At 39.6% G+C, this 21311-nt stretch overlaps 1 protein-coding gene across 1 annotated transcript in view; it reads right to left on the bottom strand.

Moving 5' to 3' along the window:
* Positions 1-21311, bottom strand: part of PRKDC (protein kinase, DNA-activated, catalytic subunit) — a gene marked incomplete at its 5' end in the record, with an annotated part of 82957 nt that overhangs the window by 10265 nt on the left and 51381 nt on the right. Inside the window, 17 exons of the mRNA XM_084203806.1 lie at positions 1271-1414; positions 2114-2201; positions 3228-3439; positions 4800-4960; positions 5460-5640; positions 8146-8336; positions 8420-8594; positions 9702-9891; positions 11428-11539; positions 12233-12341; positions 12946-13170; positions 13695-13883; positions 14312-14450; positions 14898-15106; positions 18272-18451; positions 19594-19725; positions 20757-20869. Coding sequence (XP_084059932.1) covers positions 1271-1414; positions 2114-2201; positions 3228-3439; positions 4800-4960; positions 5460-5640; positions 8146-8336; positions 8420-8594; positions 9702-9891; positions 11428-11539; positions 12233-12341; positions 12946-13170; positions 13695-13883; positions 14312-14450; positions 14898-15106; positions 18272-18451; positions 19594-19725; positions 20757-20869 — 2750 coding nt within the window. The remainder of the gene's footprint in view (positions 1-1270; positions 1415-2113; positions 2202-3227; positions 3440-4799; positions 4961-5459; positions 5641-8145; positions 8337-8419; positions 8595-9701; positions 9892-11427; positions 11540-12232; positions 12342-12945; positions 13171-13694; positions 13884-14311; positions 14451-14897; positions 15107-18271; positions 18452-19593; positions 19726-20756; positions 20870-21311) is intronic.

Genomic DNA, 21311 nt, shown 5'->3' with positions numbered 1-21311 from the left:
CGGGGCTATGCACACACAGTACAAGCATACAGTCAGGACCTCCTTCTACAGAAGTATCACTCTCCTGCCCTCAGCAACTTGCAGCTCAGGGATTTCTGTACCAGGGAGCGTGCATTTATATGTAAAAGCGCTTAAAGCATTGCTCTCTCGCCTTGGTATTGCCTGCTTGCTGTTTGAACCCATAAAAGCACCTAACACCCTGCAGCAGGAGTTCAGCACCTAAGTGTGCACTGAATGGGGAAACACTTCTCACTGGTCTGAACCTGCCACTTCCATAGAGTATTTACTTCCTGCTCGGTGCTTCTGATAGAATCATAGAATTGCTAGGGTTGGAAAAGACCTGTAAGTTCACCAAGTCCAACCATGGGACTGATGTTAAGAGCTTTACTGTATCTGGCACCATTGCATCTTTCCCAACTGGAGGAATGCTAAAGTTGCTTGTGCAGTGGTTACTCTGCACCTCTGATTATTCTTGCTACTTCGAACCTCATCCAATTTTACTCTATCTGTGCTGAAAATACTGCAGATGAGGATTATAATGTTCAAGAAGCCAGAGTCAGAGAAGGCTGCTATGCCAATGTACAAATCTATGTTTAGTTCTCTATTCTCAATAATGAGAATATTTGCTTTTCTTTCTTAACTACCATTGAGTTTTCACAGCTGATGGTTTCAAGGAACCATCACAAATCAACATTCTGTTCTTGAACTGGAGTAGTCATCTAAAATATGCAGAATTTCTATATGATACTAGGGTAATTACATTTTCTTGCCACATGTGTCACTTCATTTTCTATGCTGATTTTCACCACTTTGGAATTCAGTCAGTTTTGTAAAGTCTTTTCTTTAATTCTTCATAGTCGTAACTCTTCTGTATAAGTAACTTCGTATCAGCAGCAAATCTGAGTAGTACAATACAGCAAAACTCCCTAAGGTGCTCATAAATCCTTGGCAGCAGGGAACAAAAAACAAAGCCAGATTCCCACGGATGATTAGAGGCTCAGGTCCTAAGAACCTGGCAACATTCAGGACAGGAGAGGTAGAAGCTGTGTAAGACAGTACATTTATCCCTGCAGGGCAGTTAGAAGTGGAAAGTGAACGATGTTAAGTCCATGGCTTCTAGCAAAGAAATCCCAGTCCTGTACGCCTGACTAATCAAGTCTCATCAAGTCCTGCAGCACCTGTAAAAAGCTGTGATCTGGTTCCCTCTTTTGACTTTCTATTGCCTTCTAGAAAAGCCATGATGCCAGCACTACCCAGTAACCACATATACCTGAATAAACCTTTTCCTCATCATTCCAAGGCCAGGACTCTCCAAATTGCCCAGATGCTTGTACATTCCTTCATACAGTTCCTTAAGCTTCTTTTTGTTTCTCTGAGGTTTTGACAACTCATTTCTGACATCCTCAGCCCAATCCTGCAAAGAGAAGAAAAGAGATGAATACGGAGAAAAGATTTATTGACCCTTGCTTTTCAGCAGGTCACTCAGATTGCACTGGGGTTACTGTATTTACTAATAGTCAACTATCGTGTATCTTTTGACAAAAAAAAGAGCAACCAAACAACTGTGGAAATATTTTCCTTTTGTTCTGTGTCTTGATAAAGTGTTTCTACTTTATTATGATAATTATGTTTACTGCCAAGGTGTTTAGTGCTAAGAAAGCCTCTGTGAGGCCAGGAGTGGCACAAAACACAGGACAAGAATCGTTTGGACAAACAAGTCAGAACATAGACAGGGATGCCCAGAAGGGAAAGGGCATAAGAACAGAAGTAGTTGAACACATGTAGTCCAAAATTATAAAGATGGTCACAAATGATAATTCTGTAAGGGTTTCAGAATGATTAAGGAAGACAGACCATGGGGCAGGGCACAGACCCTGAAGGGGAAAGCTGGAAAGGGCTGGAGCAGAACATCCAGCTGGCACAAGGGAGGGAGTCCATCACCAGTGAAAGCTGCTGACAGCACCCCGACATCATCATCATCATCAGTTGGTGCTGAGATGAACCACTTCCTGTGCCTGTGGTGTCAACTGAACTGTGTCAGGCTCCGCCCAGCACTTGCTCATCTGAACAGAGGGAGAGGAATGAAGGGGAAGTGGGGAAAAATACACTTTACCTTGAAAATCATTACAGGATTAGAGAGCTGCTCCAGGGAGTGAACAAAATCTTGAACTACTCCTCCTCTATCCAACTTATTCTTGATCCTTTAAAAGAAGAGAAAAATGCATCACAATGCAAGGGGAACTACCATCACCACCTTGCCTGCATATAAGCATTGATCTATATGTTCCCAATGTCTGCTATATACCAGAATCTGGTAAAACAATTCAGGTGTAGGTAGGTAAGACTCCCTTAGAATTCCCTCTTGGGCTGCATGACTGTTTATATGATGACTAAATGTGCCACACAGCTCCCAGTTTTTTAATTATATGTCCCACTATGAAAATAGCAACTTGGTGGGTGAGTGGAAAGCATGCTTGAAACAGACACAGGCATTGACCAGACCATGTGCCCTGTCACGACAGTTACTGAAGGGTGATACTCTCTGTGAAACACATGACTTGGTATTTTTATGGTAAGCAAAAATTTATTCAGCAAATGTATCAAATTTGAGAAAAAGGTAAAAAGACGCCCAAAATTTTAAGAGTGGTTCTACAGCATTTTGTGATAGAAACTGATTTTTGCCTGGAGACTAACTCAAGTGTTAATGCATGCCAAAAGAGCCAAGGGAAAGCTTGTAAGAGAAGCTGCATGTTGGACACTGAATAAGCAGAGAACACCACAGCCAAGAGCTGTCATTCCCAAGATAACCTGCATCCATTTTACTGTCCTCTCTGAAGTCTGGTGTGAGTGTCTATTCTATTTAAACATAGCTGCTTCCTCTTGGTATTAGAAAGATGATAAATGTTCAATACCACAGAATTACAAAGAAAAAGGCGTTGCCTCTCTGCAGTCTTTTTGTTTTATCTTGGGAAAACTTTTAACTTGCAACAGCCAGAGGACTATACGTTCCCAACACTTCATAAGGTCTCATGCCACCAACCTGAGTATGTCTGACACTGACAGAGCTGATGTATTGCATTTCTCTATGCCTTTAAACAAAAACTCAAGACTACCCTCTAATATTTCTTGTGCTCGCTAAAGAAAAGGGTTTGCGTAGGAAAAACAAACGAATCTGTCCACTCCTGAAAAAAAAACATACAGAAGAGCTACTCCAATTGCAAATTCACCTTTCTACAAACTCCTTGTTCTTGCAGCCAACTGCAGTATCTTTAAAGCAGTAACTTTCACTGCTGATCATGAAAGGGTAGATGAGTGCCTGGGGGTAGGTATTTGCAATCTCTTCAACAGTATGTTGTACAGCTACTGCTTCATCCTTGTCAAGTAGTGCCATCATCTGGCTAATCCAACCAATGAACTGCCAACAGGGAATCGAAGAAAGCTGAAAAACACAGACACTGCTTTCATCTTTGGTCTTCCTCAAAAATATCAAACATAGCAAACAAACAAAACTGCTCCGTAATGCAGCCTGACAGAGAAATGTGAAAAGGAAACAGAGAATGTCAACTAAGAGTGCAGCACATTCCCTAATGAAGCACAGATTTAATTATTACAGTCACTGCTATTACCACCACTACTGCTGCTTAATAGGTTTTCCATCATAAAGATTTGCAGCCTGTTGATCAATACAAGGCTTTACACTCAAACTTGTGTCTTTTGTCTCTGGATGCAAGACAATAATTTTTGATCATCACATACACACAACTCAAAAATCTGAAGGAATTCAATTCCAACACCATTAGGTTAAAGTCTTGATTTGAGTAAAAAATGCCAGGAAGGAGAACACCGAAACTCCTATCACAGTTTTGTCCTTTGTTCATCTTTAAGCATTTCTAATAGAATTTAAGATCAGATTGGCAGTATTTATCTCACAGAAAGACAGAAGATAGGATAAATAAATGCCTGGTGAACTCCCTCTTCTGACTGAGATTTGTCAGCTTGTGTCACGTTCTGTTTGAACTATTGGTGTTTCTCCACGGCCACACCTTGTGCACCTCAGACATTTCTGCTATTTTCTCAGTTCCCTGGGATAATGAATCCGAGTTTCTGCCTCACTTGAGCTCCTTCTCTCAAAGGGCCTGGTGCTCTGGGAGCAGCAGCACAATGACATGGGCTTGGAAAGACAGGCAGGCCAAGGCAGGAACAGGCACGAGTCACAGAGAAGGTCTCAGCTTATCTGTCCCACCACAGCAGGGAAGGCTCGTGCTATCCTGCCACGGAATGGCAATGAAAGACAGGTTGTGGAAGGAAGGAAGAAGGAAGGAAGTGGGAAATACAAAGGAAGACAAAGCTGTAGTAATCTCTGAAGTGAAGAAGGACAGGGAAAGGTGAGTGACATGGAATGAGTCTGGAAAAGCTGCTGGCTTCCTGCATACAGGAAACTCAGTCTACAGGAATAAGATACATTCCTCACCCTAATGCTAACCACCTTTGTCAGCCCATTTAGATTGTTCTGAAGGAAAAAAAAAAGACAGAGCATACCACAGCTGTTCTCTAGCAACCCTCAAACAAACATTTGGAATCAGAATAATGATAAAAAGCTAAATTTCTAAGAAAAATTTTCTGTCCACATTAATTAGACTCAGTAAGTTATAGAAAAGACAAGGAACAATGATGGGATAAAATTTATCTGATTTCCCTGAAGCAAAACTTACCAGTCTAACCTCTCTATGTATCCCACCCCCACTTTTAAAATTTGATTTACAGCAATATTTGCTGCCAGAAAAATTGAAGCAACTAACCTCTCGTGTCACTAGACCCAATGTCTCTGCTGGATATCTTTCAATTATTTGGAGCAGTCTAGGAAATCTCAGCCTGGCTTCTCTGGAATTCAGTTTTAAAGCTTTTATCATTTTCTCCACCACAATAGCTGGGAACTGCTGCAGATCCACAGTGTTAATTTCTGCCAAGAGACATTAAACAAGAATTATCAGAAACACCATCACTTGCTCCATGTCTTTGATCATCTGAAACATTCATCTTTACAATTTGGTATTTTTTTATCAAGTGTATTTTGTATTTTTACTTTGTTCTCCTTCCCATCTGTTTGAACTGCACACATCTGCAACACATGTACTTGGGGACTGTAAGGATTAGCTTTATCAGGAAGCTGCATCACTGCTGGTATCTTGCCTGCTTTAAAGACAAGGCTGCTGTGGTCTGGGAAGGAACAAGGGAAGCATCTGCTGGATATGATATATTTATCACAAGTAAGAGCGAGACTACAAGTGATCCACTAGTACCAAAGCTAGCAGGAACAGAGGAGGTGAAAAAAGGCATACAAATAATGCTGAACTGGAGGTCAAACTGCTCCACTGAAATTCAAGCTGTGCTGCTCACAGAGATCTCCTGGGTACAGATCACAAATACCCCTCACAAGCTTAGGAGAAATCCTGACTAACCAAGCAAGCCTTCCTCTTCCCTGCGCAGATACTGGTCACAGAAGCTGATCAAAGTCAGATAGGCATCCACAACTCCCACCATGTCCACATGGTCCACGGAGGAGGACTGCACCTCCTCTTCAGACTTCTTCACAGCACAGCTGAAACACTGAAAAGCCTTCTTGCTCAGACCTGCCAGAACCTGAAATTCAACCATAAGAGGAAAAAACCACACATTAGTGCTAAAGTAGCACTGAACAATCCTTTCTGAAACTGAGGCTTTGTTGCAAGTCTTGAGTGGATAAAACTTTAACTGTTTTAAGATGTTCTGAGAAGCTGATATAAAGGAAAAAAATTGGGATGTTATTTCTAGCACTGATTTCCAGAACTTTAGTTTCCATAATTTTCAATGGGAATACATAAACTTAGATGAGTCTTTGGATATGTTCGGTGCAATTTTTGTCACTGCAGAAAAGTTAACATTACTGGAACTTTTGGAAACAGTTAACAGAAAATGTAATAAAACTTCCAGGGTTTTTTCCTATTAACACATATCTACAACATCTGCACTACAGTTACACTTGGAATTTGTGTTAAAAAGGCATGCAAACTATTTTGAATGTGATGCCTTTTCCTCTATTACAAATATAGTAATATTCATAATACATTTCTAATGCATTGCATCATGCAATGGGTGACTTGACATGATTCTTTACAGAATTACAGAAGCATAGAAGTTGAAAGAGACCTTCAAGATCATCTGTCCAACTGCCAACTGAGCACCACCACAATTACCCCTACACCATATCCAAAAGTGCCACATCCAGATGCCTCTTAAACACCTCCAGAGATGTGACTCCACCACTGCCCTGGACAACTTACTCCAATGCCTCACCACTCTTTCGTTAAAAAATAAAATTAAAAATTCTAATATCCAATCTGAACCTAACTGGCACAACTTAAGGCCATTTTATCTCACCCTCCCACTTGAACACGGCAGAAGAGACCAACTCTCATCTCACTACAATCTCCTTTCAGGTGGTTGAAGAGAGCAATGAGGTCTTCCCTGAGCCTCCTCTTCTCCAGGCTAAAAAAATCCCAGTTCTCTCAGCTGCTCCTCACGGGACTTGTGCTCCAGGCCCTTCCCCAGCTCTGCTGCCCTTCTCTGGAGACGCTCCAGCACCTCAATGTTTTTCTTGTATTGAGGGGCCCAGAACTCAACACAGGATTCGAGGTGCAGCCTCACCACTGCCAAGCACATCAGGACAATCCCTTCCCTAGCCCTTCTGGCCACACTAAATGCTGTAACTGAAATTAAATAGTCAGGCAGGTAGAAGGAGACTACCAGGGTCAGAGTGCTGCTTAATATTACGCTAAAATAAGGCTAAGCTTCTTAATCTTTCAGAAATCCCTGGTATGGCAATCTTACACATCTGACACAAAAAAACTTTTATCCTCATCCTTTAGATTGCCTAAAGAAGAATGTTCTTAAGAATTAGCTAATAAATTAAGCTCAAGCTTTTGCTTATGTTTCTGTACACCTGAAAATTTAAAACCTTTTTTTTGCAGGAATTTCTTATTGATCTGCTTCACATTTAACAACGATAAAACACAAATTAAGAACACTTTTTTTGTTGTTTTATACTAATATGGTTCATATTCCCTGAAGTGATTCTGCAAGAAAGATGGGACAGGGACTTTTCACAAGAGCATGTAGTGACATATAGGACAAGGAGCAATTGCTTCAAGCTGAAAGAGAGTAGGTTTAGCTTGGATAGTGGGAGGAAGCTCTTTACTGTGAGGGTGGTGAGCTGCTGGAACAGGTTGCCCAGAGAGGTTGTGAATACCCCATCCCTGGATGTGTTCAAGGCCAGGCTGGATGGAGCTCTGAGCAACCTGGTCTAGTGAAAGGTGTCCCTGCCAATGGCAAGGGGGTTGGAACTAGATGAAACTAGATGATCTTTAAGGTCCCTTTCAACCCAAACCATTCTATGATATGTAAGCGTCTTCAAGGTAGCTTTAGAAATTAGTAGATATAAGCCAGCGTGGTACTTCAAATTCTTAATCCATTTGACAAGACAAGGAATCAATGCCACAGCATGTGGGGCAACTAACAGCAAATATAATTTTAGCTGCAGCACAGTCAAGTACTGTATTCTTCAAATGCACACCAACCCAAAATAAGAAAAGACAACCTGCATGTGCTCTGCCTTAAAAAAATTCCACTTTTGCCTTCCATTAAAATTACCTAGATAAAGTAAGTGTATCAGTATTATAAATATCTCTTATCAAAGAGAACAGTCTGGGGGCGTGAAGCAGGTCACAAATGCCCAGCTGAAATCAAGGCATTCTTTGAGGATCCCAAGCCTTGTCTCACCACTGTGCAGGCAGATGCTGTGACTGTGTCTTCCCCCTTCACTCAAAATGCAGGTACAGAGAAGCACAAGAACATTCTCCTATTTAGAAAGGTTAGAGTGGTGCCAAACTCCAGGAGAGAAAAACCTGGAAGAAAGCAACCACAGCCTTGTTTTTTGCTTTTTTCCCCCCCCTTTTCTTTCTCTACCTGGTTTTGCTGGACAAATAACTGCTAATAGCAGACAGGTTTCACACGCTCTGTATCTATCCACAGCCATCACTACATACTGAAGTTGTAATTTGTAGTAATAATGACACTGAAATTACTAAAAGATCTTCCCTTCTCATTTACCTTTTTAGGGTTCTCAAGGCTTTCTCCTGATATTAATGATATCTTCCCAGCCTTCTCTTTCTCAATTTGCTCAAGACACCTTGGATCCTGACTAAGAGCATTGGCCATGATGTGATACGTAGTACCCAGAAGAAGATTCTTGTTTCGGAAGGCCATTATGTTCTTGCTGAGATAGTCAGATTTGGTATCCTCTGTTGGAATTCAAAAACAAAAGTTGGTAACTGGACAACAAAGCAACTTTGTGAAATAAACAAGGTGAAGCAAAGGCTGTTACCAAGCAGGGAGACGGTTTTCAGCACCGAGAGCACGCGTTCAGGACAGCTCAGGTTGCGGCTGCTGCTGTGAGTGAAGCGGCAGTAGGCGTAATTCCACCTCACCAGCCAGTCCTCCCTCCATCTGGCTTCCTTGCGCAAGTCTTTCAGGAGCTTCTTGGCCACTGCAAAGCTGTTCTGAATGCAGATTAAGAGAATTTTCAGACCATATATCTGAAGGGGCACTAAAACCTGCCCACAACCAAATGAGGAATGAGAAGATTTAAGTAACACAAGTAAAGTTACAGTAAGGCAAAGAGATGCTCACTGCTTGCCGGGTCTCATATTCAGAACCACATTTGTACTAATGGAGAAGTTTGAATAGCAAAGAGAAGAACAGAGGTTTAAAAAACTGAGAAAATTATTCCAGCTGCAGGAAGCATTTAACTGATCTACAGTACAAACACATATGGGAAACACAACTTGATTTAAGATATCATTAAGAAAATCACTTATGTTTGTATTTTGATGAGAAGCTTCACAGAAGTAATATGAAAGAAAATCTTATTTTTCACTTACTCCTTCAAGAGTGTATAGTCAACAAGGCAATAATGTTATATTTGCTTATCAGATTGCTTAAAATAAACTCTTGTTAATGATTGCAGATTTCTGCAGCATCTTGGAAGATGGGAGACCTTGATATAATTATTCATCTTGTCTCAAGCTTGAAACACTAAAAACCCATCATCAAAAAGGCTGTTTCAGTCATTTCAACAGCCAGATTCAACCTAAAATTTCTAAGTCACTTAACTTTAGTTCTTTGTTAGTGTTAACTAACAGCAGTAATGAAAACTGTGAAAAAAAAAAAGAAATCCGGCATTGCTGAATTGCTGACTGAAGTAAATTACACTAATTCAATCAGAATTAGTTTTCTTGTACAGAAGAAATTGTTTGTAAATAAGAAGCATAATGCTTGATTGCAAGCATCCCTTCCATTAAAGACTGAAACATTTCAGATACTTTATCTGCCTTTTAGAGTGTCCAAAACCATCTGTGGATCAAAGGGGACTTCAGGCACATTTCCAGTAATGACAAATTATCATCAACTTTGTAATTAACGTTCATCCTTTTGTTTCTTTCATTGTGGAACAACTATCTTGAGCTTTCAAAATGTCCTGGACTGCAGGGTCAAAAAGGGACAAAGTTTGCCCTGGCAAAAGGGTACCAAAGACCACCTAAAAGGCTTTTCCAGCTTTTTCTATGTATTTTCTCAGCAAATTGGAAGCTATCAGAGAGTATATTCACCTGTTTCCTGGCACTTTCTATCATCTTCATTTTCATATTGAATTTGCAGCTTTTAATCATTGAGTGAATGTTTTCACCCTGTTGATCCACTTCCATTTGGTCACCAGCACTGTATTCTCCATCCACCTCCATACTGTCATTGGCCTGATCTGAGGGAAGTTTCTCCTGCAGTTTGTCAAGAAAGAAACACCTGCACAACAACAGGAGTACAGATCACTCTGGTATACATTCAAGGAAATTAATGTTCCAAAGTGTTGATCTGCCTAACAGCAAACAAAGCTAGTAAAAAATGTCAAACTACAGCTATCAGCTTTAGCAGGGCTAAACACAGGCCTCAGAGACTGGACACTCCCAATAGGGACCAGGTTGACCCTGCGAGCATTCAGGACCTTGTACTGGCATGATTAGTGTTAGAAAATGTCCATTATAGAGTGGGAGTTCTTGTTAGTTAGTTTCTTTGTGCAAACTACAGTCCCTAAGTTCACCAAGCCATAACTTGCACTTCAGCTTCACAGATGTGCAAACAAACAGGAGTCTCATTTAGTGTGAGTGCCAGGCTCTATTTTATGTCAACCTGCTACTCAAATGTTTATCACATCAACACTTGCCAACACTGAAATCTGTGTTGCAGAACAGATTAGCAACCACGCTCACCTTTTGAAAGGGAATTGCCATGCTGAATCCTGTTACTCCACAACTTGTCCTATCTAATTTAATAGCACATATTATGTAGACAGTTACTCAAAGCAGAGGACAGCACTACACTCTGAAGAGGCACTTGGCACATCCTTTGTAACTAATTTAAGGTGAGACCAAGGTTTTCAAAAAACACATAAAGTGTTTAAAACCCTGACAACCTTTCAAGTAATAAATGTTTTGAGACTTTTTTCAAAAGTAAGCCATGCCAGGTATTCTGCCTAATACTGAACTGCAATAAGCTGTTCTGTAGCCATGCCTTCCTGACACCAAGGGATAACAAAATAAATCACACAGCATGGTATGGATCAGCAGAACTACTGAAGAAGTTATCACACAGGAAAAGAGGACTAATCTTGATTTTCACTGGAAGAATATATCGGGACAAAGACAGACGTTACGGCAAGGACAGAAAACCTTCAAATTTCAAAAAGCATTCCAGTTTCTTCAGAGCTAATCCAAAGGAGTCTCCAGAGAGCCTTTGTTCTTTCTAGCAACATCTGCACAACAGAAGTCTCCAATTAAAGCAGTGGTCATTAACTTTCCCATAAACAGGTGAGGCACTGAGAGTGACAGAGCTTGGCTTGTTTTGTATGCTCCCTCATTTTGGAACTGCCCAAATATTTTTATTTACAACTGATTGGCCTTTTGCATGGTGTTTCATTGAGCTAAATGCAGCTAATCTACTCAATTACAAGTGAATATGTTTAAGGTCTGCTGAAACGGGTCAGCTTACACAGTGCATATAGTCACTGAAGCAAGAAAATGACTAAACTAACATCTATGTTTCCCTGTCAAAATACAATTTATTCCCTGGCCATTTCTCAACATCCTTTTGCTCCTCTCCACAAGTCAGTCACACAAACTCCCCAGATATATTGAGAAAGCTACTACCAGCAGTTAAAAAAGGAAAAAAATAAATACATTGGATCAAACTCCTCCCATAGAAAAACAAGCAGCATTAGAAAAAGCACTTCCTGGAACTCAACAGGGAGACAGAACCTAAGCTAACCCAAGAACACAATTTTACCGATTTGTAATGATATCATCCCAGATGTTCATAGGATCCATTTTAGCATCTGGATATCTGCTTGTCCAAGTTCTGAGAAGTCTCTTAAGGGAAGCCTCTGAAGCTAAGTTACCTAGAAATCAATTGAGAACATTTTAAATGCATCTGAAGCCAAACAGCATGAAAACGGGCTAAACAAAATATAGTCTAACACTCAAACCAGAAAACTGCAGTTAAGTAACCCACGGGCATTTCTGGGCTTGCACTAAAAATGCTACTTAGTGATCATCATTTTACTTTTGTTTACTGCTGATGCACAGGGGGTTCTGTAAGGACATCTGTGTCAACTGCCACTGGAGATCATCACCAAGTAGTTTCCTTTCCATATATGAACATGCTGAAACATAGTGGAACTGGAGACTAATTTTAATATCTAATTTGGTTTATGCACATAAATGTGTACTTCAGGCCCATGTCAGTAGGTGCAACTTACATACCACACCCATTTTTTCCTCTCTGCTAAATGCTATTTACTACCAAAAGTCACTCCAATAAAAAAAGCTTAGCTTAAAACTTCAACTGAAACTTTCAAAAGAGATGCTTAACTCTTATCACAAGACTTATGCTAATTATACTCTGCAATAGAACACAAAGTTATGTTCAATCCTATCTTACAAAACTGTAATAGGTCTTACTGTCAGGAAGACAGTAAGAACTAATTCCAGACTTATGCTTCTTGATACAGCAGTCCAGCAATTCAAAGTTCAGGAAACCACAATTACTGAATACAAAAGGAAAATTGCTTGAGGAAAAAAAAACCCTTTACTTCTCTTGGTCATAAAATTGATGAAATCCTGTATTTCTGTCAAAGCTTGTACAGACTGCAGTTTGGTCATTCGACTTTGATATAACAAGGAATCAATGCTGGAGTAGCTCTGAAAAGAAAGGGAGAGAATACAAGACAGAATTTAAAGCATGGTTCTTTTCAGTGCTCTACAATTTATTGATCTGATGCTTTAGTATGTTATACACCTTAGAACCCAACCTCTTACAAGTAATTTAATAGCTGATAATCAGAGAGCAACTCTGCTTTGGACAAACACAGAGGCATATTCTAGCTGCAATTCCTATCCTAGGTTTGAGCAAAGTCCTACAGTCTAATAAAATTCAGTAATGGATAGAATTTGTAACTTCCCAATGCAAGACTCTTTGCAAGCTGTCTTTTCTGGGGGCAGGAGGCCCCTGAAAAGATGAACAAAATAAAATTTTTATTATCTGCACAAGCAATTACTCTGAAAAATGTATAAAAGATAAAATCAGCAAAACAATAGAAACTAAAACAGAAGAATGCACTCCACTGGCTCACTCACCTTTCATCATTGCAAGCAGTGAATCTAAAAGAAGGTTTGTCACCTGACATGGAAGGCACTGAGTGTTTCTCTTGAGAGTATTATCTAGCAGCAAGCAGTAATAGCAACAGCAGTTTCATTGCTCCAGTTTACACAAAAAAGCCATACCAGAGATAGAAGACATTTTTACCTGCATGAAAATCTGCATGCCATTGCTAATGTAATATTTGGCTCTGTCAAAATCATCTTGCAGGATGTACAGGAGACTGAGTTCTTGGCTGTAGTGCATTTCTATAATGGCTTTCTTCTGTTCTGTCTTCATTGCCTCATCAATAAAGGTTAGCAAAGTCTGGTCATTCTCCCCACTGAGCAGTAACTTCAACTTACTGCGTATTATATAGGGCAGATATGTCTCCTACAAAGTGAGAACACAGTCTTTATTTCTAGGAATGGAATAACAGATGATCAAATTTTTTGTTATCAGTGGCAAATCAAATAAATATAAAAAGCATTTTGAATTTTCTAAAAGATATTTTCTCTTTCAACAAATTCCTAATTGCTAACAAATCAAAGCAGCCTTTTCCTATAGCTCAAGAAGTTGTTAGTAAGTTTTACCAGTTTCAAAATCCATGCTTTGGTAACTCTTAAAATAGGAAAAAAAGTAAGTGAGAAAAGCAACAAAAAAGACTTGCAAAAGGAAGCAGGAGACAAAAAAGCTGGCCCTATGGGATCTGCCACAGACTTGAAGTGAAAATTAAACATCAAAATGAACAAGCAGAAGTAATTGTTTTAATTTTTAAATTATATCGGACTCTCCACTAATTTCCATAATAAAGTAACCCAAATAATGCAATTGATTTTCACCCATATTCTCAATACTGTAGGACATCCCTGCAGAGATAAAAATGGTGCAGTACCAATGAAATCATTTCTAAAAACCTGAAAAAATGGATCATTCCATGTTTTGCTTAGGTCTGGAGGTTTTCCATTATCAATATTAACAGTAGCACAATACTCCAGAGACTTCCACATTGTGAGGTGGTCATAGCATTCCAGAGATGCAAGTTCCCAGAAGTCCTTCTCTGCTTCTGTTGGCTCTCCATCTTGCCAGTCTTCTCGGGAGAGTGCCTAGGGAATGAATTTGAAGGGAGAATAGAACCAGATTCCAGCCAAGAACCTATTTCAATTCTAAGTCATGAGCAACTAAACTGTAATTAATTCTCATAAAAATATCTATCCATTTACCAGAGTGTGACAGCAACATTAATTGCAGAAAACTCAAGCTTGGCAGCGTTTACACATAAATTAATTTCAGGTAGCTATCTTCAGTAAACCTACATTTTTGAAGAGTGAACATTTTAAAAAAAGGTTTGAGAGCCATCTTCATTTTTACCCACTGCAACTCATGCAATGAACACATTCAGTTTGTTCTCTCAGGGTTGCAGTGTGCCCATGTCCTTTTATATGTCTGCCTAGATAATTGCACTTTTTTCTAATTTGATTAGTTTTAAGTCATGAGAGACTTATGAAACAAAAATATATTGTTGTCATTTTACCTTATCATAATATTGAGCTGCTTCAGCATAATCATTCCTTGCTTCTGCCAACAAAGCTTTCTGTGTAATTTCCTTAGTTCCAATCTTACCACTGAAAATGCCACGAAGGGCATCATAATCCCCAAGGGATCTGTATAGCCTAGTAAAGTTGAAAAGAGAAATCTTTTAAATAGCTCAGCAGATGTATATCAATGCAAACAGAAGCAATCTAAGAAAAAAATTCGACTGGCAGTAATACTACCAGCTTGAAATAGTAAATTTTTAGGAAGTATTTCTTATGTAAGATCAGAAATACATACTTAACTACACAAACTTAATCTTGTAGGGTAATAGCTGAACTCTGGAAACTCCTGCAGTTGAAAAGCTATGAACAAGATGTTTTTCAGCAGTCTGACAGCATCACAAGAATGCACAGTTTTAAAGTCTAATTGCTCTCACTGACAGCATTAACTGAGAAAAAATTAAAAGCATATCTAATTTTAAAAGACAAAGACTAAAAAAGAAATCCCACAAGTCATAAAATAAAAGCAGAGTTCTTCACAGGGCAAACCTAAGTGGGAGTAAATTGTCTCAAACAAGAATTTACTTAGCAAGTTCAATCCATCTGATCACATCTGGGGGCAGCTCTGTCCTCCCACGAATCCTTTTGGACGGGGGCTCCTCGGCAGGGGACAGAGCCATCAGGGCACGCTCCAGAAGAAGGATGCCCATGGGCTGCTGCAAACTTGCAAGGCAGCTCGTGCTCACATTAGCTGAGTCCAGTTCCAGTAGCTCTCTGTGCTGGTAACTCATTTCCTGTAAAATAAAACAGCAGGTGTCTACTTGGTGTAAAACTATACAGATTTGGTATCCTTTTTTCTTACAGTGCAAGCTTTAAAATGGAAATAAGCCATTAGGCCTCCAGAAGTTCCCAAGCCCAGGAAAATTGGAATCTTTTCCTTCTGTGCTGTTGCTCTTTGGACAGAGAACAGTACAGAGTAACCCCATATACTTTGGCTCCAAGACATGGGACAACTCTCTGGACAGAATCACAAGGAAAGTGGGGGAGAGGTAGATGGACACATTGACAACTTGAACTTTTCCTTCTGTTTGTTGGCGGGATTTTGCCTGCTACACAGCAGCTGTGCTTCACTTAGCCTGTTCAGTGGTGCATTTCTGCACAAGCCAAAGACACGATTTACAGATTTACCAGGAAGCCTTCTCTGAGCTGGAGGCTTTCTATCCACACACTCAGCCAGATTTAGCACATCACAGCTTCCTGTTAGACTCCTCTAGTACTGTTCTCGTCTACCTCTATATGATTTAAAGACATAACAATATTTCTCTTTATCATATTTAACATTAGTCCAGCCATGGATTAATCTCTTCTTCAGGGATAAACATTCTTGTTTAGTTGAAGCTTTTTTTTTTAAATACTTAAATCACTATTTTAAATACAAGTAAAATTAAAAAAAAATTCACAACATGGAAGGGGTGCACTACAGCTTTCATTACAAGAAAGAGCACCACGTTTTAGATTAAAATTAAAATCAGATTCTTGCAACACAGCATGTTCAAGGATACTATGTTAAAAGAAACCACTGTTTGGAAATTGCAACAGGAGATTGAGAACAACCAAGTTACACTTCCTTGATAAATGACAGCCACCACAAAAACTGCAGAAGAGGAATCTGGCATAAGCAAACTCATGACACAATTTCTAGAGTTGGGACTCAAAAAACCCACAGCCTGTTGTAGCTTCCTGAGTTACAGACCAGTCAGATCCCAAAGAGGGGTTAGCATATATATTTCAAGTACTATTAAGGCAATTTCAATTAGTTGCACACATGCCCCAGACACATTTCCTTGACTGCCAGCTTTTAGGGGTTACATCAGAAACACAGTGACAACTGCACAAAAATCTAAAACCTTAAGAACAACTTTGCTAAGGTAGGACCAAAAGCCCTTTCTCATACCACAGGAAAAAGGGTAAGAACTGTGCAAATGTAAGAGTATGTGCCAAGAATGAATATCCTCCCAAACTTACAATTTACAGACATCATCCCACATCAAAGGAGGTATCTTTCTATTTAGTGCATTTTGGTGACTATTTGATCACTTATCTTCTCAAAGCAGAGGAAATGTCCCCTGCTCCATATGCAATGAGCACTGTCTACCTGCACCATATGTTGAAAGATTAGGGAGAATGGCATCCAAGCTGGCCTGGCAGCTAAAACATTTCTAAGGCAATTATATGTTCTTCAGAGGCCAAGCATCTCTTTGGAGGCTATGAAAACTTTTGTCATGGAGTGAACCTCTTTAAGTATTTCAGTTGTTCCTTAATCTTCTCTGAAAGTGAATCCCAGAGCTTCACAGTCAATTTTAATATTACATGTGTAGACAAAACCAGCTCTTTTAACAAACCAAGTTACTCTCCTGATGGGACATGAGTCTGTAGATTAAAAAGTCAAACAACCAGAAGGAAAGAGCAGTAAAGCAGGAAGCCTTTCTGAAACCAGCCAGTATTTATTATGCTGTTGGTACACAGGAAAGAAAAGCTGTACTTCCAAATGCCCAAGCCACTAAGACCCACATGTGTGAATCAAATGAAAGCCTTGACACTGCTGTGCTCTTGCTCACACTCTCCCAGCCTGCTCTCTTGATGAATGTGAACTCAAATCCCTACTGGGAAAAAACTTCCTCTCACTGCCTGCAGGCTGTTTGGACTTCATTATACTGGATTTTTGTTATTGATGAGGATGGCAAGGAGATGCCCTTATTGCTCTTACAAAGTCTGCATTTTTGATGAAATTGAATTTACCTACTTCTTGAGTCTCCATTTTATGACTATTCAGAAAAAAAAAGTAGCCTAATGCAACAGTGTTATTAGCAGGGTCTAGACAGCATAATTCAACACAAATAATATCATCAAGACAGAACCAACAAATGCAATGTCAAGAGGGAATATCAACAGATAGCTATTGTGAGATGCTGGCTCAAAGAACACCAAGACAGCCCAGAAAAATCCCCATAGTATTTGACCTTTTATGCAGCTGCACAGAAAAAAAGTAAACAAGAAATTACATTTTTTCAGATGTGTAATTACAAGTACTAAGAAGAAAAGTTTCTGTTTACAAAGCTAGTCAAACTAGATGGTTCTCCTGTATTTGGAAGGATACCTACTGTCACAGAGTCAAATTTCCATAACAAAAAAGAAACCATTAGCTGCCACTGAAAAAAAGATTCCTTTGAGAGCCAGGAATCACATCAATACAGTTGATAAGAATCATTAAATACAGTGACAGAGGGTATTTAACAGGTGCTGGGACAAGGTTTTTTTATCTCCCTGAAAACTGGATTAAAAGACTGGGTTAAAATTCTCAATCTATTCCAGGTCAGTATATTCTCACAACAGAAAGGCTCGTGTTTCCTCTCCACTGAAACAACTGTGGTGCACCCACTCATCTTCTGGTGAGCCCTTCCTTCATTACTGAAAATCCCCAGACAACTACTTCAGGGGACTAATTCGAAAAAAATAAACAAGAGAGACTAACAACAAACGGTCTGACAGCTACTGATACCCTCAAGACATCAAAGAATTCCTAAGTAAGCACTTCCCAGAAACAGGAAGATAAGCACAACACCCACATAACCCTTTCAATTGTTCTCAATTCCCGCTTCAATTGAAATAGCTTTCATTTGCAATCAAACCTCTTCTTGTTACTGATGCAATTAAAACATTAAAAGATGACTCAAACTCTAGAGATCAGTAATGTAGAAACCTTGAAAAATCAGTTCAGAGGTATGAATTACCTCGTTCACCTTAAGTGTCACTTGAAATACCCATTTGGTTAACAATTCTCCTTCCATCTCTGCCTAAACTTCAGTGACAGTATTTGACCTTCACTACCACTGGGTTTATCACATATTCAGACAGAGACATTGTATCCAGTTACTTCCATGCCATATATCTGGATTTACCTGGATGCACGCAATGAAAGGTGGAAAGTATGACAGGCTCATACTGAGGAAATTATTGAAGTCGTTCAGCAGCTTCTGGACAATGGCGTTTTTCTCAGAAGGGTTTTTAGATTTTTTTACCTCATGAAAAATTCCACTAAACAAACTGCTGAAAAGTTGCTTGGCAAATGTTGGATCTTTCTGTGAATTACAATAAAAACAGTAAGGTCACTGAACTTTGCTGTGACACAACAGACTTAAATAAAATTAAAAGACTTGACCCACCCTATACCTAATCCCTATACACTCTTTGGGAGTGGACTATTTAGATTGGTATGCATCTCACCTGTGCTGGGAAATACTGTACTACCCATTCAAAGAAACTCTAAGGCAATGCAGATTTTCAGGCCAGAGTGTCAGTGGAGAGGGTGGAATTTGCAATTTTCACATAATCACAACTCCCATTACAAGAACCAGACACCAAATATCACATTAGGGATACCACAGTCCATGAAGTGAGTTTTAGGAAAAAAAGAAGACATCAATATGTGAGGAGATCAAGTCCTAAAAATTGAGGCAGCTAACAGAGAGACAGACTGTCTGTACAGACAGTTTCATCTGAGATTTAAAGGCATTTTTTTCAATCCAGAAACACATTTGTGTGTGTAACATAATCCAATTCATCTTGGTCTATCATGGGTCTGGAATTTGGTCTGACTCTTTATCTAACACTCCACTCGTGAGTGTGCTACTTCCGTGCTTTACAGAGAGATAAGGGACTATCAAAAGGTATGAAATACAAAGGCAATCAGCAAGACTGTGACTTCCCAAAGGCTGTAAAATGGGATTCAGTCTACTGTTCAGTTCAGTCCACAGTTCCTACCACTCTCACGTAGGAAAAGGAATATTAGATCAGCTTTACTGAGCAGTCTGAGTGCAGTCTTAAGTCACACTAAGATGATTTGTGTGTTTACAAGTCTATGACAGACGTACAAAAGAAGAGAAATGGCTGTTTTGTTACTGAACAGTGAGGTGTCCTTTGCAATAATGTCTGCAGAGACCACCATCTGTTCCTTAAGCAGAGGAACCTGCAGGAAATGGACAACAGGTGGTGTATCCAGTCCTCAACTGCTCAGGTGAGGGAAGCAACAAAGCCTCTTCTCTGAACACTGCACCAGCACAGGGGCAAGAGAAACAGTCCCCCAAAACAGCGTCTTTAAATGTGTATCACAGTGGTTGACTGCAAAGCTACAGATCAATTTCCAAAGTGATTGCCTAGCTACATGACACCTTCCCTATAGGGCCAGAACACTTCACAAGTGACCTTTGAAAAGCAGACAGACCTGGGCAAGGCCCTGCAGAGGGGCAATGAGACTGCAGTATTCAATCTGGATGTCAGGAAGGTCTCCCACTCGGTAACTTCTGTACAAAGTAACCTGGGCATCATACTTCATCTTCAGCTCAGATTTTATCTCCTGAAATGCATTAATCATGTAAAAAATTAGTTAGGAAATGGCCTCAAGCTGTGCCAGGAGAGGTTTAAATTAGATATTATGAAAAATTTTTCACTGAAGGAGTGGTCAGGCCTTGGAACAAGCCTCCCATAGAAGTGGAGGAAACACCATCACTGGTAGTGTTTAAAAGACGGGGGATTTTGTTGGTTGAATTTTGGACTGCCATACAGAATGCACTCACAGGCTCTCTCTTGTAGGGTGGGTGGAAATGGTAGCTTTAGCCTGCAAGTAAACATAAATGGGCTAAAATAGGTGCTTGTGTGGTTCTTCCAGACATAAGTTCTGTTTACACAGTTGTCTGCATCTGCAGGATATTACAGGAGTGTCTCAAACTGGTAGCTCTCAATCCTGGATTCCTGCTCTTGGGACTAAATGCCATCATTTTTTGATGATAATGTGTGCTATTTTTAGTAACAGGAACCTCTGAAAAACTGCTACAGAGCTTAAAAACACTTAGATTTATTGCAAGTACATAACACGATGATAAAACCCATGAAGTAGTAAGTTTCTGGCCTTGAGAAACCCTCAGCAAATGATTATTACTGACATTCCTTCAGGTTAAAAGTTCAAACGAGTTCTGGGTAGTCCACCAGCTGTACCACATTTTTGAGTTCACCTTCAGACACTGGATAATGTTCTCCAACAATTTCTGCAGTGTATTGTAGCTCTAAGGCTCCTAGTTTCCAGAATTACAACTGTAAAGGGCTTCCCAATAACTGTTAGGGACTCTTATCACATAAAATCATTTAATGCATTTTAAGTGGTAGACTGGAAGTGTTATCATCCAGCTCTTTTCTCACCCATGCTAAGTACCACCATTTAGCTTTAGGGCCATAAATAGCATTATTTCCAAATTAAACCTTCTAAAGCTCTTAAAGTAGCAACCAGTACCTTATACCTACCATTTCTTCCCAAAGTTACTACATGAGATGAAGTACAAGACTGCAAATGCATCAAGACTTGAAGTTTTAAACCCATTTGGACTGACTAACCTCTTCTCTTTTCTGTTCAGCCAGACTTTTTCTGGCATAAATCAGACTGAGTTTGTCTTGGTCCTTCAAGAAACGTCTCCGCAGTCTTAGAATTTCTGCTCGTTCTTCTATACCTAAGGAACATATGATCATGTCCACAGCTTTTCCTTTCAGATTTAAGGCAAAAGCATCACATAAAAACAAACATCATCTTTGTATTTATTAGCAAGTAAATACAAGGCCTTTCAACAAGCTAGCCAATGGTAAAAAATTAAGTGGCTCTTAGGAGAAGAGATAATAAGCATTTATATAGAGACTTTTAAGTGCATGGATGAGGTAGAAAGATCAAACTCTTTACAGGGGAAGACCCTAAAACTCATGAACAAATATGCCCCATATGCCAGATTTATTTTAAGCTCTCAAAGGCATGTATGGCATTTGTACTATATTCCAGAAAGTATATAACTCCCTAAATAAAAGAGGTGCTAAAAGATATTAAAATATTGTGTAGTAAGAATGTTGTACTGTATTTTTTAAGGTACCATTACAGAACTGTCACTGGATCAACTCCCGCTC

This window comes from Fringilla coelebs (assembly GCF_963513975.1).
Source record: "Fringilla coelebs genome assembly, chromosome: 1".
NCBI classification, from domain to species: Eukaryota; Metazoa; Chordata; class Aves; order Passeriformes; family Fringillidae; genus Fringilla; species Fringilla coelebs.
This window is presented reverse-complemented; position numbering and strand designations above follow the sequence as displayed.